Below are 23,677 nucleotides of genomic sequence, written 5' to 3' on the forward strand. Positions count from 1 at the left end.
TATGCAAAGAACATATTCTGCTTCTGAGTTACACTTCTCTCTTTAATTCAGCAGCTTGGGAAGGATGCTCTCATTTAGAATTTGGCCCAGGTGTGTTGGAAGGAACAAGCCTGTCCTAATGAACTATGCAAAGAACAAGCGGAAGCCACCTATTGACGGCTCCATCTGCTCAGTATACTTGCAGAACAATTGTTCCAGGTTCTACTCACCTTTTGCTATATCATGCATGAAGTCAAAGAAAGCACTAGATTGAAGCTTAGCTCATGACACTGCCTTACCTTTGCATACCCTCTTTCCTGCATTTGCCAAGAGCCAGTTTGGTCCTGTATGGGCCCAATCCAGGCTATTGGCTGTTGCTATGAATTGTACAGACAGAAAGCACACTGGAGGAGGAGCTGCTACTGTATTCCCTCTCCTCTGGAGGGACCCTGGAATAAGAGGCTACAGCCGGCTGCAAACATAATCCACGGCTGTTGAGTGGGAGATGCTTGGAGGCTATCTCTCTGAATGATGGCTGCTAACCTAATGTCAAAACACACCCAGAACTATGAGTGACATGGACAGACCCTGCAAATCACACACAAAGCAAAAGGCAAGGGGGGCATACTGGAGTCTCTCTCTTGCCGGCGCTTCTGGGCATGCTGCCGTGCTGCTGCAGCAATCTTCAGCTCCAGTTGTTTCCTCTTCACAGCATCTGTTGGCATCGGATCACTGAAATGAGGCCGCAGCCGACACTCCCGTTGAGCTTTGGTGCAGTCCGAAGTTTCGTAGGAGATGTCAGAACTTGATCGGCGGCAGTTGGGGCTGGAGCTCTGGAAGAAAAGCAAGGGGTGGTTGTGGGGAGAAGTTTCTACTAAACAATATATGAGATACTTAAATAAGGTAAAGGTACCCCTGACCATTAGGTCCAGTCAGGACCGACTCTAGGGTTGTGGCGCTCATCTCGCTTTATTGGCCGAGGGAGCCAGCATACAGCTTCCGGGTCATGTGGCCAGCATGACTAAGCCACTTCTGGCGAACCAGAGCAGTGCATGGAAACACTGTTTACTTTCCTGTCAGAGTGGTACCTATTTATCTACTTGCACTTTGATGTGCTTTCGAACTGCTAGGTTGGCAGGAGCAGGGACCGAGCAACGGGAGCTCACCCCGTCGCGGGGATTCAAACCGCCAACCTTCCGCCAACTCACGATGGGTTGATGCGAGTCCTCCACAAAAGTGAGGTCATCCTTCTTAAGTTCACAGAATCCTTTGGAGGGAGGCTCAGGAGTAGCTTCGCCACTGCAGCTGTGAAAAAAGGGACACCACCCCAATTAATGTCCTGCACAAACAGCAGTCCAGAGCCAACTCCATGCGTTGAGAGGAAAATGCATCTTGAAAGCTACAATGTATTATTCTACAGGTCTTCTACCTTGCGGAGTCAAAAGCACCTCATATCTTCTTTCTCTTACATATGCCATTCCATAAATGCACTTCTACTGATGCAGCGGATAATAGGGTTGTGTGTGTGGCTTTTTTAATGAAACATGTTTGTAAATTTAAAGGGTTGCCCCCCCTAATATTCCTGTATAAAAGCAGCATCTAAAGTGCATGAAATCTTTAAGCTTCTTCTCCCTCTTAGTTGTTTTATTTGCACTAAGAAAGGAGACAACTTTCTGTTCTGTCATCAGAAAGAAAGTGCTCCCCTAAATTATCAGATACCATGAATAATTTCTCATTCATAAATGATGAGGAAACTGTACATCCAAGCCCCAAGGGAGGGAAGAGAGAGGACAAAACCTAGTCACACCCACATATAGGATTAGCGGTGGCAGAAACAATATTTAGCATTTACGTAGCTCACTTGAAGTGTTCACTATACTCGGCACACAAATATGAATGGGTGAAGGGGTTTAAGATTTCCAGGTGTCAATCACACACAAAAATGCATGCTTTGCTTATTTGATATATTGCATTTGGGGATCTTGTGAATCATCAGGAGACTGCAGTATCCTTCTGCCTGTGTTAAAGAACTGTATACCATTCTAGATAGTTGCCCTCTAGGCAACCCTTCATACAAAAATGCAAAATACATCTTTTAAAATAAATATTCCCTGTGTGGCCCATCACACATTTTCTCACAAATATACAGTGAATCTTTGGTTACTATGCTGCTTCATATAGCATTTTTAAAATAAAAAAATTACATCATCTAACAAAACAACAGAGTAACTATACCAACTCTGGATAGTGACATTGGATAATATCTATATACATATTATTCCTGTGGCTTGGCTCACTTTCATGAATCACTTTGTAGTATCTGATATGAAGACAGCTCAGAGGTGTGTGACTTGTTCACTCCTGCTTTCAGCTTGTGGCACAGTGTTCTGAATTGATCTGTAAGGAGCTGGTGCATGGATAATCCTGCCTTGTGGAGAAGAAAAGGGAGGTTGGAGTCCATGCCAGTTCGGTGTTCTCCAACTCTGTGGCTCTGCCTAACTGGGATGACAGCGCTTTCTGCCCAACAATGTTATACACACCGTGGACAAAGTCCCAGCTTAGAATGCAGCTAGCTTGTTCCATTTCTCAACTGACGCTGGTTTAAAAGGAAATGCATCAAAATGCAGTAAAAGTATCTCCCCGCTCACGAATGTTCGACTCTCGCGTGGCCATGTATATGCTCGATGCAGGGAAACAATTAAATAGATTTAAACTTCAAAAAGGCAAGAAAAAGGCAAAAGCAGTCCTAAAAGAGCACAAGAACTGCAAAAATGGTGTGAAAAGAGCAGAAAAAAATGCTAGCAATCCCAGGAGCTTTTGCAACTGCAATCTCATGAGCCTTTGCACCAACCTTTGAGTTGAGTTTGAGAAAGGAGGTTTGAAGGGAGCTATTGTGGTGGAGTTTGGCATGTTTTGGGTGGCGCTTGGCGGGGAAGGTGTTTACAAGATTTAGATGTGGCTAATATTCTGTGTGCCCTGCTTCCCAAACCAGCTGTGGAAATACACTGGATGCAGAATAAACAGAACTGTGAACACCACCTCACTTTTCCAGAGAAAGAGAGTAGGTAGGTATTTCAGGTGATATGCAAAATGGCAAATTATATTAAAACTACTGGGAATTTTCCTTTGTAGTAAGTTATTTCTCTTTATATTCAAGAAATCATATACACACAGTTCCATATTTATTGGATACTGGAGTGCTCTTATCTGTACATTAGTACTCATTATATATATCCTCTCAACTGCCTCTTAGCCGACTGTTTTTGCATCTATTCTATCTCTTTCTCCCAGGTGAGAGTAATTCTCCCATATGGTATTAGAGCAAGGAATTAATGTAATGGAAGATTTCTGGATGGGGAAAAATGTACATAATGGTACGGCAACTATTTGTGGCTGAGGTGGTTCAATCAGAGATGTGCCTAATTCGAATGAAGCTAGGATGATCAGTATATGAGGTGGGCATTGTTTTTGTTTCTGCTAGACATGGTAACTGGCTTCAGTTTTTGGAGAAGGGTAGTCCATTTGCCTGCTTCACTGAAAAAAAAATTGTTCCCAAGGCTCCACCCTATTTACTACCTCACTGCTGCAGATCCCAAATGGTCCAACTTCATCTTTGATTTTATTATGGAACCATCTTTATCCACCTCTTAAATCAGTGAGCAATATTTCAATCTTGAGGCACCCTGCCATCTGGCATTCCTTCATCTTCTCTACAAGCTGGGCATTTCTGTTATGGCTGAATTTTTCCTCTTCTCACTTTCCCCACATCATCCTTGACATTGGCTGCTGTTTTGACCTTGAAAGAAAACAATATTTTGCCCAGCAACTTTATGCACTTTAATATGCTCAAATCCAAATATTTTTATTTTTTATTTTTTTAACCTTGGGACTTTTCTTTCCTTAACTGCTTTCTCTGTCATCGTAAAAATTTTGCCTGTCTTTATTTAATTCCTTATATACTGGATGCTCTGATTTCCTGCCCATTCACTGACATGACTATTAATAATGCCCTAGGTTTTCATCTTTCTCTGTCTTCAGAAGTCAGATTCCTCAGAAAGCCTGGTAAACACAATTCACAATCAAAAGGTAAAACAGGTAATAAATCAGGATCTCCTTTCAATCATGCTTCAACCATTTCTTTTTTGCTCAAGTAAAAAAAAATGCTCTACAATTCATGACAGGCTTTAGATTATTCCATGAAGATAAAACACTACAAATTAGAGGCTCAGAATTAAAACATTAAGCTGCTTATAAATGTGCTGAGTAAATTACATTTGGAAGAAAGTTCAGAAATAAAGGGCAGATGTGTTGCATGTAATTCAAACACACACACAAAATTCCAGCAGGATCTTAAGAAGCCAATGACAAGAATAACCCAGGAAGTCTTCCACTTCACATGAATGAACGCTAACTTAATCTGAAATGATAAAATTGTCATAGGTGAAAAGGGTATCAATGGCCAGTAGTTATGAACGCTATATTACCTCCAGTATGCCTTTCACTACCAGTTGCTGGACAGCATAAGTGCTATTGCGCTCATGTCCTGCTTGTGGGCTTCTTGTAGGCATCTGGGTGGCCACTGTGGTAACAGGATGCTGGACCAAATGGACCTTTGGTCTGATCCAGCAGTGCTCTTCTTATGATTTTATGTGCTGAAAGGATGCTGCTCCATGTAAACAATTGACTGTATGCAGCAGCTCACCTTATGGACTGGCCTCACACCAGATCTCCCCATGTTATTCATATTACTGACAGGTTTTTTTACAACAAGCACTCGGTCAAATCATGCGGCATGGGGGAAATCCACATGGCAAGGCAAGGCACATGTATACCTGGCCCCATGGAACAACTGCCACAAGGACCCAATTTCAAGCAGCCTCAACACCACATGTTGCTGAAGTGAACCTAAGGCTTGCAACCCTGTCATTTCACTGCCAAATCCTGAGAATATGTTGCCTCTCAAATCTAGTGACACCCCTGCCGCTGAGCCAGAAACTCCCATCGTCAAAACCAGATCCTCCATGAGATTGCTAAAGCTCTGGAAGAAAATGACAGCTGGGTTTTGAGCAAATAATGGCTCTCAGTTTTACAGTTTCAAAGGGAAACTGTTTGGTCTCATAAGCTTTTGACTCAAAGTCATGAGAAGCTTGGCAACTGGTTGAAATAACCATTGTGCTTTTCATAGAAATGAATTAATTTCAGAAAGCTCTGAATGTAAGCAAACTGAGCTTGATAAAGTCCATCTATGGCAAAAGGGATGTTGTGAACAAAAGAAAATAACACTGTGCGATGGATCTCAGTCCCATACTTAGAGAACCCATGGCTTATAAGAGCAGAGGCTGGCTCACCTGAGCAGGAGGAGGTGTTTTACTGCACTTGGGACAATGGAATCTCTATGTAGGTCAGACAAGAGAGCATCAATTTTTTTAGACCAAAGGGCTGCATTTTCTCAGTCTCCAAGCTCCTGTGTGGTTTTTAATGTTTGAATACCCCTTTCATTGACTTTTGCTGCTCTGATGGGTTTCACCAGGCTGTATATTATGTATTTTCTGTTGCGTTTATGGTTTTCTTGTTCTCATTCTTGTTTGTTACTTTTATTTTCAAATTTTGTATTGCCCCATGTTTGCACATCGATAAATAAGATTTTCTGGTTTATTGTGAACTGCTTCTTTCCCCTCCTAGCTCCAGAAAGAGAAACTAGGAAGCCTTGGCTTCCTAGTATATCTGAATCAGGGTTCATGGTTTGTTGATCAGTAACAAACAAACAAACCATAATTACAAGCAAACTTTAAGCCATAGTTGTTGGCCTATGACATGTGGACTTGTTAGGGAGCAACAAATCATGATTCCTAGCTTGGATGTAATGGGAAGCCAAGACTTCCTGGTTTGTTCATCGTGCCTGGGAGGAATGAGGAGGGAGTGATTGAGCATGCTGCTCATTTACAATAAACCACAATCTGCCAGAAAATCTGACTTATCATGATATGTGGATGTATATGTGATAGAGCATAGCATAAATCTTTATATATAAACCAATAAGGGTGCCATTCAGTCACCCCTATGATGACCCTAAAATAGTGAATCCTAAGCTTATGGTTCCAACAAGGGAATTCAGTCTCTGCCTTGAACTCATCATGGAAACTATCCCTCATAAGATTTGTGTTGTTACGTTGCCCCAAATACACACTGCAGGAAATATACCAATATATTAGGTCTCCATAACCATTGATAGCTTACAAAGGGCAGCATTTTTTGAATTATTTGCCCAAGTCACCTGAAAGTCAGTTTTCACAGACTTTAATATTATGTTTTGTGTCACCTCCATTCACATGACTGACATTTCCTCCAACCTTCTGCCCAAAGTCAATAATTAACCCACCCTGTGAAGATCTAGATGTGTGTCAATGAACAAGGAGGACCAGTCATTTCAGTGGCTCAAGAAACAGAGCAAACACCCCCCCCCCACGAGGCAGAGGGAGTCCCCACCCTCTCCACAATCCCCAAGACTACCCTTCTAGATTGTTAGGCAAACTCCTTCCTGACATCAGATATAGCAGTTAGTTAAAAACCCCAGCTTCATCAGTTCTCCCAAAGTGGCATATGGGAAAATGTCTGCACAAATTAACACAGCCCCAACACTGTCTCTTTCCCTACAGCTGCCTGATACCTCAAAGAAAGGAACTCCCCACAGGTCAAAAGGGGGAAAGCTATTAATGGCGTGAGTGTCTGTGCAAATTATTACACCTCTGCAGCATACTGATTCAGCAAGGAAATTCTATAAATTACTTAATGCAGCTAAATTTGAAAGTGCATTTCTAAGTACCCTAAAACTGAAATTGCTCTCAAGAACTCTAACAGAGTCGGTTACCTCTTCTTAATGAGGTCCAGTGCAGAGCCTATAAATTCATCCTTCATTTTCTGCAGCTTAGCTCCATAGCTGGATATATCTGTCGCTTCTAATAGCAATGGGCAGCAAGAAGACTGGTTTTCAGGCACCACTGGCTGTCCAGCATGGTGGAGGACTTCGCTTAGTTGTCTTGCATTCAATCCCTGAGTCTCCTCTTCAGCAAAAGTTTTCCCTCCCTCCTCCCTAAGGGCTGCAGCAGACTGTAGAGGTGGTCTTGGAATTGGACTCGAACAAATGGGGACCGGGATTCTATCTGAAGTTGGCACCTCATAGCGCTTGTCCCTAGCCATAGGCATGTTCATCAGGCAGAAGCTCCTGTCCCATGTAGATGAATTATCTTGATAGCCAACAAGGCCAGAAGTGCTCTGGGTATTTTCATGAAACACATCATCATAATAATCTATCGTTGCAACCGTTTCTTTGGCAAGAACTTGCTGGGCACCTGAACAAGGGTTCTGGTTTCTTTTTTCTTCCAACTTTTGGGTTCCTTCCTTCACATCTTTTGACACTTCACCGCTGCCACCGAGAAAACATGTCTCCTTGATTCTCATCCGCTTGAACTCTTCAAAAGTTGGAATGTAGAGTCTCTCTTTGAAGTCCCCTTTTTTGCTCAGCGCCAAAATCCTTTTGGTGTCTCCTTCCCCCTCATATCCCTTTAAGGATCCAGTCGTTTGGGACTTGACCATGTCCTGGCCATCACTGGCACAATGGAGAGTCAAGTTGGGCGAGCTGTTCTGTCTCCTGATCTGCAATCTTCTCCGAGCTTCTTGCTTGATGTCTTCTGGGTTTGTTAGTCGGCGAGAAAAGCAAGGCCGATGACTCCCCAGAGCTGTCCATGGCCCGTGAGTGAGGGTGGCATGCTGCACAAATATGGTGCAACAGTTCACCGAACAACCGTTCTTATATTGCTGGCATGCCCGGCATTCAGAGCATTCCCTTGGAACCAGATCATTCAAGGAAACCTGAGGTCTGAGAGGCTTGCAAATCTCTGCAGCTTTACTACTGTGAATTCGAAGTTTTTCCTTTAGGGTTTTTTTGGCATCCCCGTCCACGGAGGAGAAAAGCCACGGAGGCACTTTGGCACAAGGAGGAAGGGCGACATCTCGCGCTGCAGGTGGAATTCTGTCCAACGCGAGAGGGAAGTGTCGGCAACATTCAGGTGAGCTGGGGGATGGAGTACCTTCTGCAGAACACTTTGACCAATGAGCTGTGCCTTTGTAACGGACGACAAATTCTTTGTCTACATTTCCATAGCGTGGATGGCAATGCGGATCAGCCCCCGTGGCCCAATGTAGATTCTCCACACTTCGATACAGATGTGCCCCTGCAGTGCTGTCTGCTTTGCTCACAGGATTAAAGTCCCCAGTAAAAATGCGAGCGTCCAAGTTCTTCAGAGGATGCATGCTGCTAACTGAGAAATCCTTTAAGCCATGTTGTGCGTACAGCTGATTATTCTGGCAGCTCAAAATTACCCGACAGTGTTCCTGCCTCTCATCAACGCTGATGTATGTCATAGCAAATTGACGCGGACAATCTAACAGGCTGATGCTTTTTGAAGGAAGAGGGCAAGAGGAGGAAGGAGTTGTCGGACTGCTCAGATGCTGTTCAGGAGTCCTAGCCACAGACAGCAGGGCTGCGCTATCAGGGTGCTCACATCAACGAGCAGGCGCATCTCCACTGTGAGAGCACGTGCGGATGGAGAACACCTGGTGATGCAAAGAAGAAAAAGGAGCTTACAGAAGAGACACAGCATCCAAAGAGAAGACGGGCAGCCAACGATCACAGAAGTAACCAAAAGTGAAGCTTACCCACTACCTCCGACTTTGGAGCTGTTCAGCATGCTCTGTGTGGTGTGGTGTGGTGTAGTGGTTAGAGTGTTGGACTATGACCTTGGAGACCATGGTTCAAATCTCCACTTGGTCACAAAGCTCATTGGGTGACCTGAGGCCAATCACTGTCTCTCAGACTAGCCCACCTCACATGGTTAGTGAAAAGGTAGATTGAGGAGTGGGGAAATTATTCTCCCATCACCACCCCAGGAACCTCATGGAAGCATGCAGAGTATTACTTAATTTTCTACCTTAAAACTTCACTGTGGCTAAACATGTGAATGTGCATTTCTTACAGGCAAGCCCACTACATGAACCACTACCCCACATGGGATCTTTCTGATGTATATGGATTTTGTACTAGAGTACTTACACCTGAATATGATTCTCCCCCCCTCCCCAATAATAATAATATAATAATGTAAAGCCTTGCAGAGCATCCCCAGTTTGCATGAATAAGATGTCCATGTTTTCCCCAAGGTTGTTTTCTCCTATCCGCTCACAACCTCACCTGGTCCTCTCCAAGCCTAGGAGGGCTTGTTTTGAGATGCTTGATTTTCTTCATGCTTTAATTATTTCTCCTCTGCTGTTCTCTCTGGGGAAGGCTGCAGGTAACGGCAAAGAAGCATTTCTTGTGTGATCAAAGGGTACAACTTGATCTGCCAGGAAAGACAGAATAAAGACAGCACGAGAGGTGAACGTTTAGCAGAGAACAAAGATGGCTCACCACAGAGCAGCACTGGCATAGAGAGAGGTGGGAATCTGTCAGTGAAGAAGTTTCATAGTACGATTCTATAGATTCAATGGAAATTACTCCCAGCAAATTGCAGCTACTGAAGCAGTCGCTGTGAGTTCTTCTCCCACAGTGTGAACCTGGTGCTATGCAAACTATAGACACACCAGCAAGCCAAGTGCTAGATATGTCAGTGAGTCAGGACGTATGGTCTCTCTGACTTAAATTTATTTTTTAAAAAAATAATAATCAGATACACACTTGCACTTATGCATATGTGTGTTTATCTTTCCCACTACGTTAAAATAATGCTCCTGGGACTATGTGAATTGGCATGTTGGTGTTGTCACAGTGATTTGCTAATAGATTCTTAACACAGCTGCAACACTATCAGCATTCAGTCTGAAACCAAACAGAAAATCTACACTCCCCCACCAGACCTTATACCAGGTCTGAAAAACTTTATAAATGTCCAATTTATCCTGCTGTTCTTTGTCTTCAAATAATTTGGCATATCACTTTGTGTAAATATAAAAGTTATTTTTAATAAGAAGTCACGCTGATGGCATTTGACCTCACAAAAATCTATCCAAATGCCACAAGACATGCTGGAAACATAAAGCAGGCTATATGTGTGTGCCTATGTGGAAAGAAAATCAGAAGTTTAGGGGGGGGGAATTGTTAGTATTATGCAAAATATGATTTTTATATAATATACCAGTGAGTCTGTTGCAAATTCTTCTAGGATATCTTAAAAATGTTATACACCCAGAACATTGTAATTGGAAAAGAAATCTGCTAAGTACAGCAAAAAAAGAAGCTAACAACTCAGTGTACTGTGAGTGTACTCAGATAACGCCAACTGAACAAGAGTGGTTTAATAAACATGGCACATTACCTCACCGAGCTTACTGCAATGCTATGATTAAAAGAAGGAAGACATCAGAAAATAACACTTTGAGAAAACTTGGTTGTTTTTTATCAGTGCTATTTTTCTAGAAAGAGATGTACTCACCATGAATGCCTCCCTCCTTCTCTTATAATGGCACTGCCACCCACCTGAAAGGTGCCGGAACTCAGTTCCGTTGAAAAAAACCCCTGCTGTTTACCCATCAAATGGAACAGAAATATAGTTTGGAACTATTTTAAGCCTTTTAGTTGCTGATATAAATTTGAGATTCTTGGCTGCTCCAGATGTCATGTTGATGGTGCATTCATTATTATTTGTGTGCTCGTTGTGGTATCAAGCCATTATAAATGATCCCACTTTTAACATTGTTTGCACCTGGAAAAGATTTGGGGCGGAAATACTGCTTTGTTCCCAGTCGCAGCATGTCCCATAACTTTCCTGCTGAAATTTCCTACAACTTTTTATACAAAAAAAAAGTCCTGGTTTATTTTAATTTTTTTTGTCCTGCTTTTATTTATTTCCGCTATTTCTACACCACTTAATCACCAAGCTTTCGAAGCCGTATACATACACGTTCCAAAAAGCATACAGTAGGTAAAATCAATCAAAATTAATCATGAAACCAGACTGTTGTGCTACAGTGCCCCTCCAGGCAGCAATAATGCAATAACATTGGGGAAGCATATAGAGCTGGACAGGGGATTGATGTGTGGAAGGTTCAATATAAATCCACTACTAATGCACTATTGCTGTGTCAGTGACATGTTGCAGAATACACCTGACAAAAAACCACACCAGTCTGTCAGATGAATTGCATGTGGAGAGTTTATAATATAATGAGCTTGCAAGGGAAAGGCCTTTTTTCTCATCATTGTTGCATTTAGTAGTAAATGTGTACGTTTTATGTTTGTGTGTGTATATAAAATGAAAAACGAAGAAAAAAAGGACTTCATCCTAAACCAAGCAATGGACAATAGAATTCAGAAGGGGGCTGAGAGCTTAGACACCAGCTAGGAACCCCCATCTAACCAGAAGGTCCAGAAAAGAACCTTCCTAAGAAGTTGCCTGGATATGTTTAGATGTGGCAAGGCTTGCTGTGTGATTTGTGCTTTGAGTATCAAGGACAGTTGACAATAAATTTGTAAAAGCTGCTGAATACCTGCTGTTGCTGTAGTAGAGTTCCAAGGCTAATCACTAATAACTTACAGAGTGTTGAGGAGTTTAAGAATACTACCTAGCTTCTTACAAATTGCCTTGCAGACATCTCTTGCCCATGCACTTTGGAGCTCATGTTCCTCACTGGACCACATTTGGAGCCAATCTCCATGCCTGAATGAGTCATCACACAAGAGAACTTTCAGAACACTGAAGATGAAAGGTCACCTAAATTTTCTTTTCGGTTGAATCAGTTCGCACATTTAGCTGTGATCCATCAAATGAGGGTAATTCAAGTGGTGTAGATATGTGCATGCAGACCTCTTATGTCACTTCATTTCCCCAGATTTCAGATTTTAAGAACCCTTTCACAGCAGATTATGTCCCAGTTTCTGTAAGCTTCTCACATGGAATGCAATTGTGCCTGGGCTAATTTGCAAGATGGCTGTATCAAGGCCTGAGATAATTGAGGTTCAAATCCCTACCCAGCCATGAAGCTCATTGGGTGACCTTGGACCAGACACCAACCTCTCAGCCTAACTTATCTCACAGGGTTGTTCTGAGAGTAAAATGGGGAAGATGAGAACCATGTATTTCACTCTGGGCTCCTTGGAACAAAGGTGGGGTATAAATGGAATAATAATATTAAGAAACTGAAGGTTTGAATGAGTCCTATAGCTTAGCCGGAGCTGATAAGCCTCTGTGGACACCAGTCAGAGTTTTTTGCCACATCAATCCACGTGACTCCTGAGAGAAACAAATCTCATTGCTTACATAACATTTGCTAATTCGCCTGACTCAAAAATTGTTTAAACACACACACACACACACACATATCACAAACACACTGTTCTTTGACAAGCACTCGGCAAGCAACAGGACTCCTGCCCACAGACCACTATTTCTTCCCCATCTCCCCTTGAACCTAGTACATGACAGATTTGACACCACCAGCACCAAAATCACTGAAACAGGTTTAAATGTCTTCCATTCCAGTGACACTGTACTGTACTTAGCTGGCTCATAAAGCTGCTGCCCATCTTCTATTCTATTCAAAATCCCTCCCCACCCGCACCACAGCAAAGAATCTGACATATTTAGAGGATTATGCCTCACTGGAATAAATTATTTCCTCCCAAGTCTGCCTCCTGCTTGCCTGCCTGGCCCAGCTTTATTAGAATTAGTGGGAACATCAGGAGAATGAAAAGAGACAAACAAGACAGGAAGAGAGAGGTAGGAGGGGAAAGAAAAAGAGAGAGAAATATTTCAGCACAAATTGGAAAGGACTTATAAAAGGAGCAAGGCAGCCTACAAAATCACCACAGACCTGAGCTGAACTGGTATGTCAGGCGCCCAGTGATAATGGGCACATCTTAAAGCAATGGCAAAAATAAAAAACTGCAGCGCAGGTTGTTCACTCTGCTCCTGTAGGGATTAGCTAGCATAGCGTTTTGATTCTGGAGAGCGGGTTCCTTAGATTGTCAAAGAGGAGATGGTTGACTCCATGCCTGGGAGAAAACTGCTTTGCTTGCATTTTTCCACTTCAGTTGACACCTCTGCCTGCTCCCTTCTTGCATTCCACATGGTTAAATGCGGCACTGGCCCAAGGGACTGGGGGCGGGAGCAGTTCCACGGCACATTACCCTGCACCTCCCTCTATCATCTACTTCCTGGAATAATAGCTCCCAATTAGTAGAGAACAAAGCACCTTGTGACATAATGCCAAACATGACTCTGGGGAGCAGAATGTAAGGAGCAGAGGCCAGAGCAGCTGGCTTTGCTGCAGCATTGGCTAGCAGCGGGCAGATAAAGTGTGCCTGGTCTCGTACCTCTCTAATTCCCACAATTGATGCTTCTCAAATCTCAGCAGTAAATTGGCAGTGGAACAGCATCACTTAAGAGCATCCAGCAGGGAGCCCTCAATTTTATGGCCCTTCTCCTAGATATTTAACCTATATATCTAGCAGAGAGAGCACATATGTTTTAAAGTATCTGATATCAAGACACAGAAGTTATACAGAGTGAAGCCTATCTCCTAATGCATCTCCCCCTCCCAAGCAGACAACAGCCGCCACCCCAAACTAATTTTGGTCATGTCATCGTATGATACACATGGAACTAGTTGACATCAATGATCCATGTGCATTTGCAAATGCATGCTGTTGAACCCATTGAATAACACAACTCCATGTGAATCACAGCACAAGGTGAGCAAAAACATTGCTTCATGGTGGGTTGATCGGTGTGTTGCTCGATAGATAGATAGGACCACCAGCAATGCAGGTAGGCGGAGGATTGTAAGGAGCCTTATGTAACCTTTAATGAGATTTTATAAGAGCAAGCAACAAGAAGCCAAAAGATGCTCACTGAAATTAAAAGGCCTTTGGAGTCCATTTAAGAACCACCTAACAGGGGGCTACAAAACATTTTTAAGAAAAGCAATTCCAGAGATGCAGGCGCATCACTAAAAAGGCCCTGTCCATGGTACCCAACAGCCTGATCTTTGTGAACCAGAACAATAGCACCTCTGAGGCAGATCCTATGGCATGAGCAGGTTCTATATGGGTGCAACCAGTCCTTAAAATAACCTCCAAAGCATTCAGGCTCCAAACACCAGCCTGGCTCACAGCACTCTTGTGGAGCAACATTGCAGAAGAGTGGTTTCAGGCAGCCTCCATATGGAGGCTGTAACCTTTGGATCAGCACCATGAGACTTTCATTTCTCAGACATCACTTTGGGGATACTGTTAGCTTTTAACTGCAGATAAAGCAGGCAAGATGACTGTGCCATTTGGATAGCAAGTTCTCCAGTAGTTCCAAGTCTTCACTTCTGGTAAGCACTGCTTCTCGGTTGACATGCAAAGTCTCCAGCATGCTCAACATCAGTAGGAGGGACATTGTCTCAGCTCCAAAAACATCCCTGGGTGGTTAGCAGGCAGCAGGGTTCTGGCATCGCCCATATCCAAGCATTGTAACGCCATCTGAATTTTACTTGAGCAGCTTGTTTCTTTGCTGGGAATGAGGCACCATTTCGGACAGAGGTTTGGCCTGTGCTTTGGTTGTGCCTGACCCCAAAGCTTCTCAGAAAGACTGAATGGGAAAACAAGTCTGCAAAACAGTTGCACTCTTGCGCCAGGAGGGAGTATTTGGGAGTTTGCTGGGGTGAACCAGGGTAAGGTTTGGACCTGAAGAAACTAGCACCTTCACAGACCCCCAAAATGCCCCCAAGCTGGCATGGTTAAATCCTCTCCACTTGTTTACAGTGGGAGAGAAATCAAGTTTTTTAAATAAAAACAAAAAAACAGAAAACGGCTGATGAGTGCAAACTGCTTACAGCCAGTCTGAGTGCCTAGTAGGACACTGGATTACGCAGTTTGATCACATTCAGCCCCTCATCCCACCCTGGCCTTTAGTATTTCATTCTAAAGCTGAGACTTATCAGGATTCTGCTGATATACTATCAGTAAAATGGCAATCATGCAGATTTCTAAGTGAGCAAATATAAAATATTTTAAAATGTCATTTTATTTACTATCATGTATGGATTTTAGTTAACATCCACGGGTATAAGCAAACTGGATATTTATTAATAAACTTCTAATTCTACCATACCTGCTGATGCAATGCAGTGTGTATGTATACTGTGCCATATACAACTGATTATGTTCAGGAGAAGAAAAGAAATCTAGATCGGAGTCCCTAAGATGAGTGGATGGTAGCTTGCACCTCTCCTTCCGGTCAGCAACTGAACAGCAATCCACCCATCACCTATTATTCAGTATAGTTTCCAGTAATCAGATATTTGAGAACATAAAAGGAATCTCATAACCAAACTACCAGAAAAGCCATGGATCATTCTACTATATTAGTTTGTCTCTGGGAGTGAGCAAAGAGCATATTAAGTACAATGTCTAACTGCCAGACTCACCAGTATACAATTATAAAAGAGCCCAATTCCCAATCCAGTTCCCATTTACTGCGCAGAACCTATATGTTGCCTATAATTTAAGAATTAAGCACTGTTCCAAAGAGACACCTGTTATGTAGTGTAGTTTCACCCTGGGCCAACAGGGGGATACTGTATATAGTTTTCACTCAGGTCTGTAGATAGTTTTCACTCAGGTCCGCGGCAGTTATTTTAGGCGGGAACTCTGGGCTGTGGTGGTTACAATGTTGACAGCCGGCTGCCTATAAATACAGGCCGGCTGAGCTGTTCTCAGTCAGTTCTATTCCAGCTTACCACAATAAAGAGCTACTTGAAGAAATCGCTGTGCCGGCTGCTATGTCAACCCACAACTTAACACTGGCGACGAAGGTGGGATGGATGGACATCAGAGCACAGCCAGATGCGGCCAGCCTCTGAACTGAGCTGAATCACTGAGCTGAATCACAGAGCGAAATCACTGAGCGAAATCACTGGGCAGAACCAATTCAGAGCTGACTGTTCTGGCTAGAGCACTGTGTTCCATCCATCGCCCTTCACGCCGGCATCGGAATCATGGCTTCACTTGTGCCTCTACCGCCGTTTGCGCCAGCCTCTGAATCATGGGACTCCTACCTCGCTCGGTTCGACTGCTACCTCCAAGCCAACGAGCTGACAGTAGTATCAAAGGATCGGAAGCGGGGCCTATTCCTCAGCCTCTGTGGGCCTGAGGTGTTTGAGACGGCCCGAGCGTTGGTTGCGCCTGAAGCAGTCCAGGCAACACCATGGGACACGATCCAAGAGAAGCTCCGCAACCACTACGCACCAAAGCCGTCCAAGATTGCTGCCCGCCATGCGTTCTACCACCGGAACCAGGCAGAGGGGGAGTCAATCAACAACTACACCACCGCCCTGCGACAGGCTGCAATGCACTGTGAATTCCGAGACTTAGACGATGCCCTGATGGATCGAATCGTCTGCGGGGTCCAGGACATCCATCTGCAACGGCGCCTCCTAGCCAAGCCAGACCTCACGCTACAGAAAGCCATTGAGGAGGCTGTGGCCTCAGAAGCTGCTGAACGCTCCGCCCAGGAGATCCGCAAGTCCAGCAGCCCGCGTCTTGCTAGGGAGCCAGTTCCGGTGCATCATGAAGAGGCCAGCAGTGAGGAGGCATCCTCCAGTGAAGACGATGACGTGCACCAGACAAAGCGGGAGCGCAGGAAGTTCCAACAGAAGTCCAAGGGCCAACCGGAATGAATGTGCTGGCTGCGGAGGCAACCATTCCCGTGCCAAGTGTCGATTCAGAGACGCCATCTGTAGGAAGTGTTCCAGAAGGGGCCACATCGCTAAGGTCTGCCGATCGGCTCCGTCTGACACCCCCCCTTCATCGACTCGCAAGTCCAAGTCTTCACTCCAGTCTGCCAAGGAAAGTTGTTTCGCTCTCACCAACTGCCGCTGCCCGTCTGGAACCACGATTGGCCAAACCGACTCGACTACGCGACGCAAGCTGAACGTCACGGTGCTCATTGAAGGAGCTCCATGCGACATGGAGATCGACACCGGGTCTGCCCTGTCCATCGTGTCATGGAGCACCATCAAAAGACTGGTACCCAGAGTGTCCAAAAGGCAACTCGACTCTCACCGCGTACACCTGAGAGACTACCAGGGAAACGACATTCCCGTGGTAGGCGTTGGCCGGTTCCGGATCGCCTTCAAGGATTTTTCGGGCCTGCTCCGGTTGGTGGTGGTCGAAGGTCAGCGGCCAAGCCTCCTAGGGCTAGACTGGTTTGATGCCCTCGGCCTGGAAGTCACCGGCATCAACTGCATCTCTAACGCAGAGACTGAGGGTCTGGTCAAAGACTTTGCCGAGGTTTTTGACGGCACCTTGGGCCAATATACAGGTACGCCCATCTCCTTTAGCCTTGATCCACAAGTCGCCCCCATCAAGCTAAAGCCACGCCGGGTTCCCTTTGCTCTCAAGGCTAAGGTGGACGAACAACTGGACAAACTGATCGCCCAAGGAGTTTTGGAGCCGGTTGACCACGCAAAGTGGGAAACCCCCATCGTCACGCCTGTCAAGCCGGATGGGTCGGTGAGAATCTGCGCTGACTACAAGTGCACGATCAACAAGGCACTTCAGCAGCATGCTTATCCGGTTCCTGTTGTCCAACATCTGCTGCATTCCCTGGGTGAGGGTAAGGTCTTCGCTAAGCTGGACCTTGCCCAAGCCTATCAACAACTGCCAGTCGATGATGCCACTGCTGAAGCCCAGACGATCGTCACCCACCGGGGGGCATTCCGTTGCCGCCGGTTGCAGTTCGGGGTGAGTGTGGCTCCTGGCATCTTCCAAAGCCTTATGGAGCGTCTCCTGCAAGGGCTTCCGGGCGTGGTACCATATTTTGATGACGTCTTGGTGTCTGCAGACTCACACCAGCAGCTGTTCGAGCGCCTCCGTGCCATGCTGACCAGGTTCCAGGAGGCCGGGCTCAAGGTAAAGAGGGAGAAGTGCCAGATCGCCGTTCCACAGGTAGAGTTCCTGGGCTATCTTATCGATGCCTCCGGTCTTCATCCAACCACATCCAAAATCCGCGCTATCCAGCAGGCCCCCACCCCAAAGAACAAAACGGAGTTGCAGGCATTCCTGGGGCTGCTGAACTTTTATAACATGTTCCTGCCCCACAAAGCCACAGTGGCTGAGCCTCTTCACCGACTCCTTAGCACTAAGACGCCTTGGGCCTGGGGTCATCGGGAGACGGCGGCCTTCAACGCGGTCAAGGCTCTCCTTTCTTCAGACAGTGTGCTGGTACAGTACAGTGAATCCAGGCCGCTGGTCCTTGCCTGCGACGCCTCACCTTTTGGCATCGGTGCTGTCCTTAGTCACCGTTTTCCAGATGGAAGAGAAGCACCGCTCGCCTACTTTTCCAGGACACTATCTCCGACGGAACGGAATTACAGCCAGCTCGACAAGGAGGCATTGGCACTTGTGGCTGGAGTGAAGAGGTTCCATGAATACCTCTATGGCAGGACTTTTGACCTCATCACTGACCACAAGCCACTCCTGGGCCTCCTCGCCGGTGATCGTCCAACTCCACCGGTCCTCTCACCACGCATGCTGCGATGGACTGTTTTCCTGGCTGCCTACCACTACCGGCTCATCCATCGCCCGGGGAAATCGATGGGCCATGCCGACGCCCTCAGCCGTTGCCCTCTTCCAGCATTTGTGGAAGACCCGGCTCCAGCTTCATCGCTCCTTCTGATTGAGGATCTTCCGGCAGCGCCTGTATCGGCTGCCACTGTGGCCTCCGCATCTGCCCAGGATCGCACCATCAGCCGGGTGCTCAACTGGGTGTGGAGGGGGTGGCCACAAGGGCCTTTTGCATCGGAGTTCCAGCCCTTCGCAACCAGACAACATGAACTCTCAGCTCATCGCGGCTGCCTGCTGTGGGGAGACCGCGTCGTGATTCCCCAGGGACTCCGTCAGCGCGTCCTGGAGGCTCTGCACGTTGGCCACCCGGGAATTGTCAAAATGAAGGCGTTGGCTCGGTGTTACGTCTGGTGGCCTAATATGGACGATGCCATCACTGCCTGGGTGTCCGCCTGTCAAGCGTGCCAGGAGTCGAGGCCTGCACCACCGGCAGCTAAGGGACACACCTGGGAGACGCCAAAGACACCCTGGTCGAGGGTGCACATCGATCTGGCTGGTCCCTTTCACGGCCGGACCTCTATGGTAGTGGTGGACGCCTATTCCAAATGGCTGGAGGTCGCCCTGATGCCCTCCACCACTACCGAAGCTGTCATCCGGGTGCTGCGAGGCCTGTTTGCAACGCATGGGTATCCTGATGTCCTTGTCTCTGACAACGGACCGCAGTTCACGTCAGGCACGTTTGAGCGGTATCTTTTGGGACTGGGCATCCGCCATGCCCTAACGGCACCCTTTCATCCATCCAGCAACGGGCAAGCGGAAAGAATGGTGCGCTTGACAAAAGAGGCACTGGCGCGCCTGGACCGGGGAGACTGGCATGAGCGGGTCGCCGAATACTTGTTCGTGCAACACATCACCCCTCATGCGGCCACAGGGAGGAGTCCTGCTGAACTGCTTATGGGCCGCCGCCTCAGGTCACCGCTCGACCGGCTACACCCAGACTTTGCCGTGGCTGAACCCCCAGGCTGTGCCAACGCACCACGGTCATTTGTCCCAGGAAACCAGGTCTTTGCCCGGAACTATGTGGGGGACATCCCTTGGGTGCCAGCCACAGTAGTGGGAGTCACTGGACCTCGCTCGTACCAGGTGGCACTCGAAGACGGACGCTTGTGGCGACGGCACATAGACCAGCTTAGGCGCAGGGTTGGGGACTTGGACACTACCGAGGTGCCCCCAACTGCGCTTGCGGCTCCAGAAGAGACACGTACAGATGGCGAGGCCCCACCTACACCTCCCTCGCGAACTGCCAGCGTAGAGCCGAACCAAGCCGTTTCAGAACAGACTCAGACCACTCCACTTGCGGAGGCTCCACCCACAGCAGCGGATCCAGGGGAGTTGGTTCCAATGCCGCCTAGGGTCGCACCACAGCCTCAGCGAGAACTGTGTGGCCCTCCGGACTTGGCTACCAGTCCCCGGCGGTCTGGCAGAGTTTCCAAGCGCCCAACGTATTTAAAGGACTATGTTGTTGGACAGGTATCACTGTTGGTCTAAGTATGGGAAATGTAACCGATATGCTTTTGTGCTTATTTGAACCATTACGCGTAGTGCTGTATATAAGGAAACCATTACGATTGTAACTAACGCCTTATCTCGGTGGGGAGGGGTGTTATGTAGTGTAGTTTCACCCTGGGCCAACAGGGGGATACTGTATATAGTTTTCACTCAGGTCTGTAGATAGTTTTCACTCAGGTCCGCGGCAGTTATTTTAGGCGGGAACTCTGGGCTGTGGTGGTTACAATGTTGACAGCCGGCTGCCTATAAATACAGGCCGGCTGAGCTGTTCTCAGTCAGTTCTATTCCAGCTTACCACAATAAAGAGCTACTTGAAGAAATCGCTGTGCCGGCTGCTATGTCAACCCACAACTTAACAACACCAACATTGTGGCAGTTATTTAAAAAAAACCCTGTACAGATAGTCAAACTATTCTGGGGTGAATGTGGTCACCTGTACCATTCTGTTACAGATTATTTTTTTTTAAAAAAACCAATGATAAGTGGCAGATGTGTGGTGAAATATGAGGTAAAGTGGTACCCTACCATCCTTAGGGACAACTAAATGTGACATTAAAAGCACAGCTTGGCATAGCACATATAAAGAGTAGCCAATGTGGTGTCCTCCTGATGCTGCTGGACTATAGCTTCCATAATTCCTAATCACTGCCCATGCTGTCTAAGGCTGATGACAGTTGTGATCCAACAACATCTGGAGGGCTTCAATTCAGCTACCTCTGGTGTTTATCTTTTAACAACTGCAAATAGCAGCTTCAGGGGGTGATTTTTTTATTGGGACTATGGTGTGGGGAAGAGAGTTCTGCAGTTGCGATTCTTAGTCTGCCCCTTTTTGGTAGCTATGGTTTACAGTTGTTGCTGTTGGGTTTAGAAATAAATAAATACATACCCACCAAATTAAGTGTTTTACATCACATATAATTTGGTCCTTCCGGGTCTCCCCAAAATGTCTCTCATGCAAGGGAGCTTGTTTGCACAAAAAAACCTTCTGACAAGTTGGGTAATGGATTTGTTTAAATTGCAATGGGCGTATCGTAAAATAATCACAAAATTTGATTACCTCGATCAGCATGCTGCTGTTTAATTTAATGAAATGCAGAACTCACCAGCATTCTTGTATTTTTCTCCCTTAAGCAGTTTACCTGGGAGATGCGCCATAGATCGGTGCTCTTGGCAATAGGATCATTGATACAATCCGAATTGCCCTACAAATTAAGTCTGCTTAAGCTCTCTGCATCTGTGACTCAAGAAAAGGCATATCAGGCATGGGCACATGAACACAGCCAGCTAAGTTTACACTCCCCCACTCCCCCCGCAACCTTGGCAGAAAATCTGACAACCTTAATGCTATGACTGACCCCAGAGCAAGATCCCAGGTCTTCCTCTCAGTGCTTACCTAGGTGCTATCTAAAGACCCAGCTAGATTTTATGCACAGATGGGTGCATCTTTCTCTATCCACCTGACCCTTTTTCTAAAAAAATACCCAAAAGTGAGACTGAACGTTTTACTGGAAGAAACTTTTCTTGGATTTCCCGAACTAACCCCATCCACCCAACTGCTTTTGGTGGGAATAGATTTTGCTATTACTTCAAAGCTGCAAGCTCCAAAGTCTTCAGAAGGAAGGTTAAGTATCAAGGGATTTGGTTAACATCAAGAAACATAAACTTATATAAAAACAACTATGAAAAAATCTGGCTTGATGATATATTTTTGTTAAAATTATTGTGCTGAAATATGTAATATTTTTTTATTTTTAAATAAATTCTTCAGAAGGAGAAAAAAAATTAAAAATGGGAAAAGATCTATTTTGGACATTATCTATGGGTAAAGTTGACCATAACAAAAAATGACAGAAATGCAAGCAAGTGCCAGTTTTTTGTAGAACTAAATTTGCTTTTATTGAAATGTTATTCTTTATTTATAATATGTTACCGCATATTTGATTTGATTATTGCAATCAAAATGCTGCTTTTTATTTGGTTAAGGATTGGTTACTGTTGCAAACTGCTTTAGGCTCAGCTTGGTTGTTAGAAAAAGCAGCACACAAATATTAAGGTAACACAAATCAAGAATTGTGCAAGCCCGTTCCCCTACTGATTATCACTCCCAAAGTCTATTAAACACTGGTATGACAGTAAAGATAAGCTTTTAAGGGTTTTGCTGATGCATGAAATTAAAAAGAGTAAATTAGATGCTACTTTAACGGTATTATTAGAAACCATGTGTGGTTTTTAAAAAGAAAATGAATAGTAAAAGTTTGTGTATGAGTGAGTGAGCGTGCAAGCGCATTTTTATCAAGACTGCAGTGCTGGGAGGAGATTTTGCTCTTCCCAAGAACTCTCCTCCCTCCATACACACACCAGGCATGGGGAAAATCACACACGCCCTTCAGCTTACTACTAGGGTTTTTCTTTTGTGGGGAGAGAAGTGTGGTTGCCAGCATGGTGCAGTGGTTAGAGCGCTGGACTAGGAACTGGTCGAAAAGGATCAAATCCCCATTTAGCTATGAAGCCCATTGGTTGACTTTGTGGGGCCAGAGCTGTGAAATGCACAAGGGGCACAATTCCTAGAACACTGCGTTGCTAGCTAGCTAGTCACTGCCTCTTGACAATGCGTATTTCCCCATCCACGTGTCTGCTGTACAGGTGGCAGGAGAAACCTATTGTTGAAAAAGGAGAGTTGCAATTGGTTCATTTAAATCTATATGTCACTGGTGTGGCCTGATAAAATTGGTCTAGAAAGGGGAGGGAAGAGGAGAGAGAGAGAGAGAGAGAAGAGGAAGAGTCCTTCGTCCTTCCCCCCTGTTTCCTCTTTTGCCATTTTTACCATATAAGGAAAGGAAGCTGCTAGCAGGATGCCCCACAGCAACCACCATGCAGTCTTGACTCTCACTGCGAAATCTGCCTCCTGTCCTGGTGGCTGAGGATGATGCAGGAAGGAAAAAAGCCACGTGCCCTTTGCCTGATCTGGGGTTCCTGGCAGGAGGGCATGCCAGCTGGCAGCCTCTTATGCCAGATCCTAGGAATCACCCCCAGTAACGTGGCCGGTGAAAACAGCCTTCCCTAATTAAGATCAGGAGCAAGAAGTTAAATGGAGCAGCAAGACATGCATTGTAATTTTATTCTGCCATCCTGCCTAACCTTTACAAGTGTTCTGCCTCCTAATTAGAACATAATTTTACTTTTAAACATGAAAACGTTTTGAATGAAATTATTCTGGAGGAACCATATTTTGTGGCACATTGCCCAGCTCTGCACTGTTCCGAAAAACTTACAGCTTTTTATCTGCTTTGGCAAGCACTACGTGTAACGGTGGCTGTGCCTGTTTTGGGAACTGAGCACCCTAAACCTGAGCCTGAACTAAGGAGAGAGAAAGGGGGAAAACAACCCTCAGTTAAGCAGCATGGCTCTGTGAAATGGCTGCACAGTTACTTTATGACAGCTGATGGACTTTAGGATCTTTTGCTAACTGGGAAGATCACGGAGCAGAAGAGCTCAGGATTTCTGAAACAGGAGCCCAAGACTTGGCAG

General features: G+C 45.6%; 1 protein-coding gene across 3 annotated transcripts in view; it reads right to left on the reverse strand.

Annotated features, from left to right (window-relative positions):
- Nucleotides 1-23,677, reverse strand: part of LOC310699962 (uncharacterized protein) — a 74,726-nt gene that overhangs the window by 10,133 nt on the left and 40,916 nt on the right. The window contains exons 2-5 of one of the 3 annotated variants that reach the window (XM_083488702.1): nucleotides 9,227-9,320; nucleotides 6,848-8,592; nucleotides 1,188-1,284; nucleotides 608-812 (exon numbers count right to left, since the gene is read on the reverse strand). In XM_083488702.1, the coding sequence (XP_083344828.1) occupies nucleotides 608-812; nucleotides 1,188-1,284; nucleotides 6,848-8,400 (1,855 nt within the window). In that variant the 5' untranslated portion in view covers nucleotides 8,401-8,592; nucleotides 9,227-9,320. Of the gene's footprint in view, nucleotides 1-607; nucleotides 813-1,187; nucleotides 1,285-6,847; nucleotides 8,593-9,218; nucleotides 9,375-23,677 lie in introns of all 3 variants that reach the window. The other 2 variants (XM_083488700.1, XM_083488701.1) reach the window with 2 other exon arrangements.

The sequence above is a fragment of the Podarcis liolepis genome, assembly GCF_965112155.1.
Source record: "Podarcis liolepis genome assembly, chromosome: 1".
NCBI lineage: Eukaryota > Metazoa > Chordata > Lepidosauria > Squamata > Lacertidae > Podarcis > Podarcis liolepis.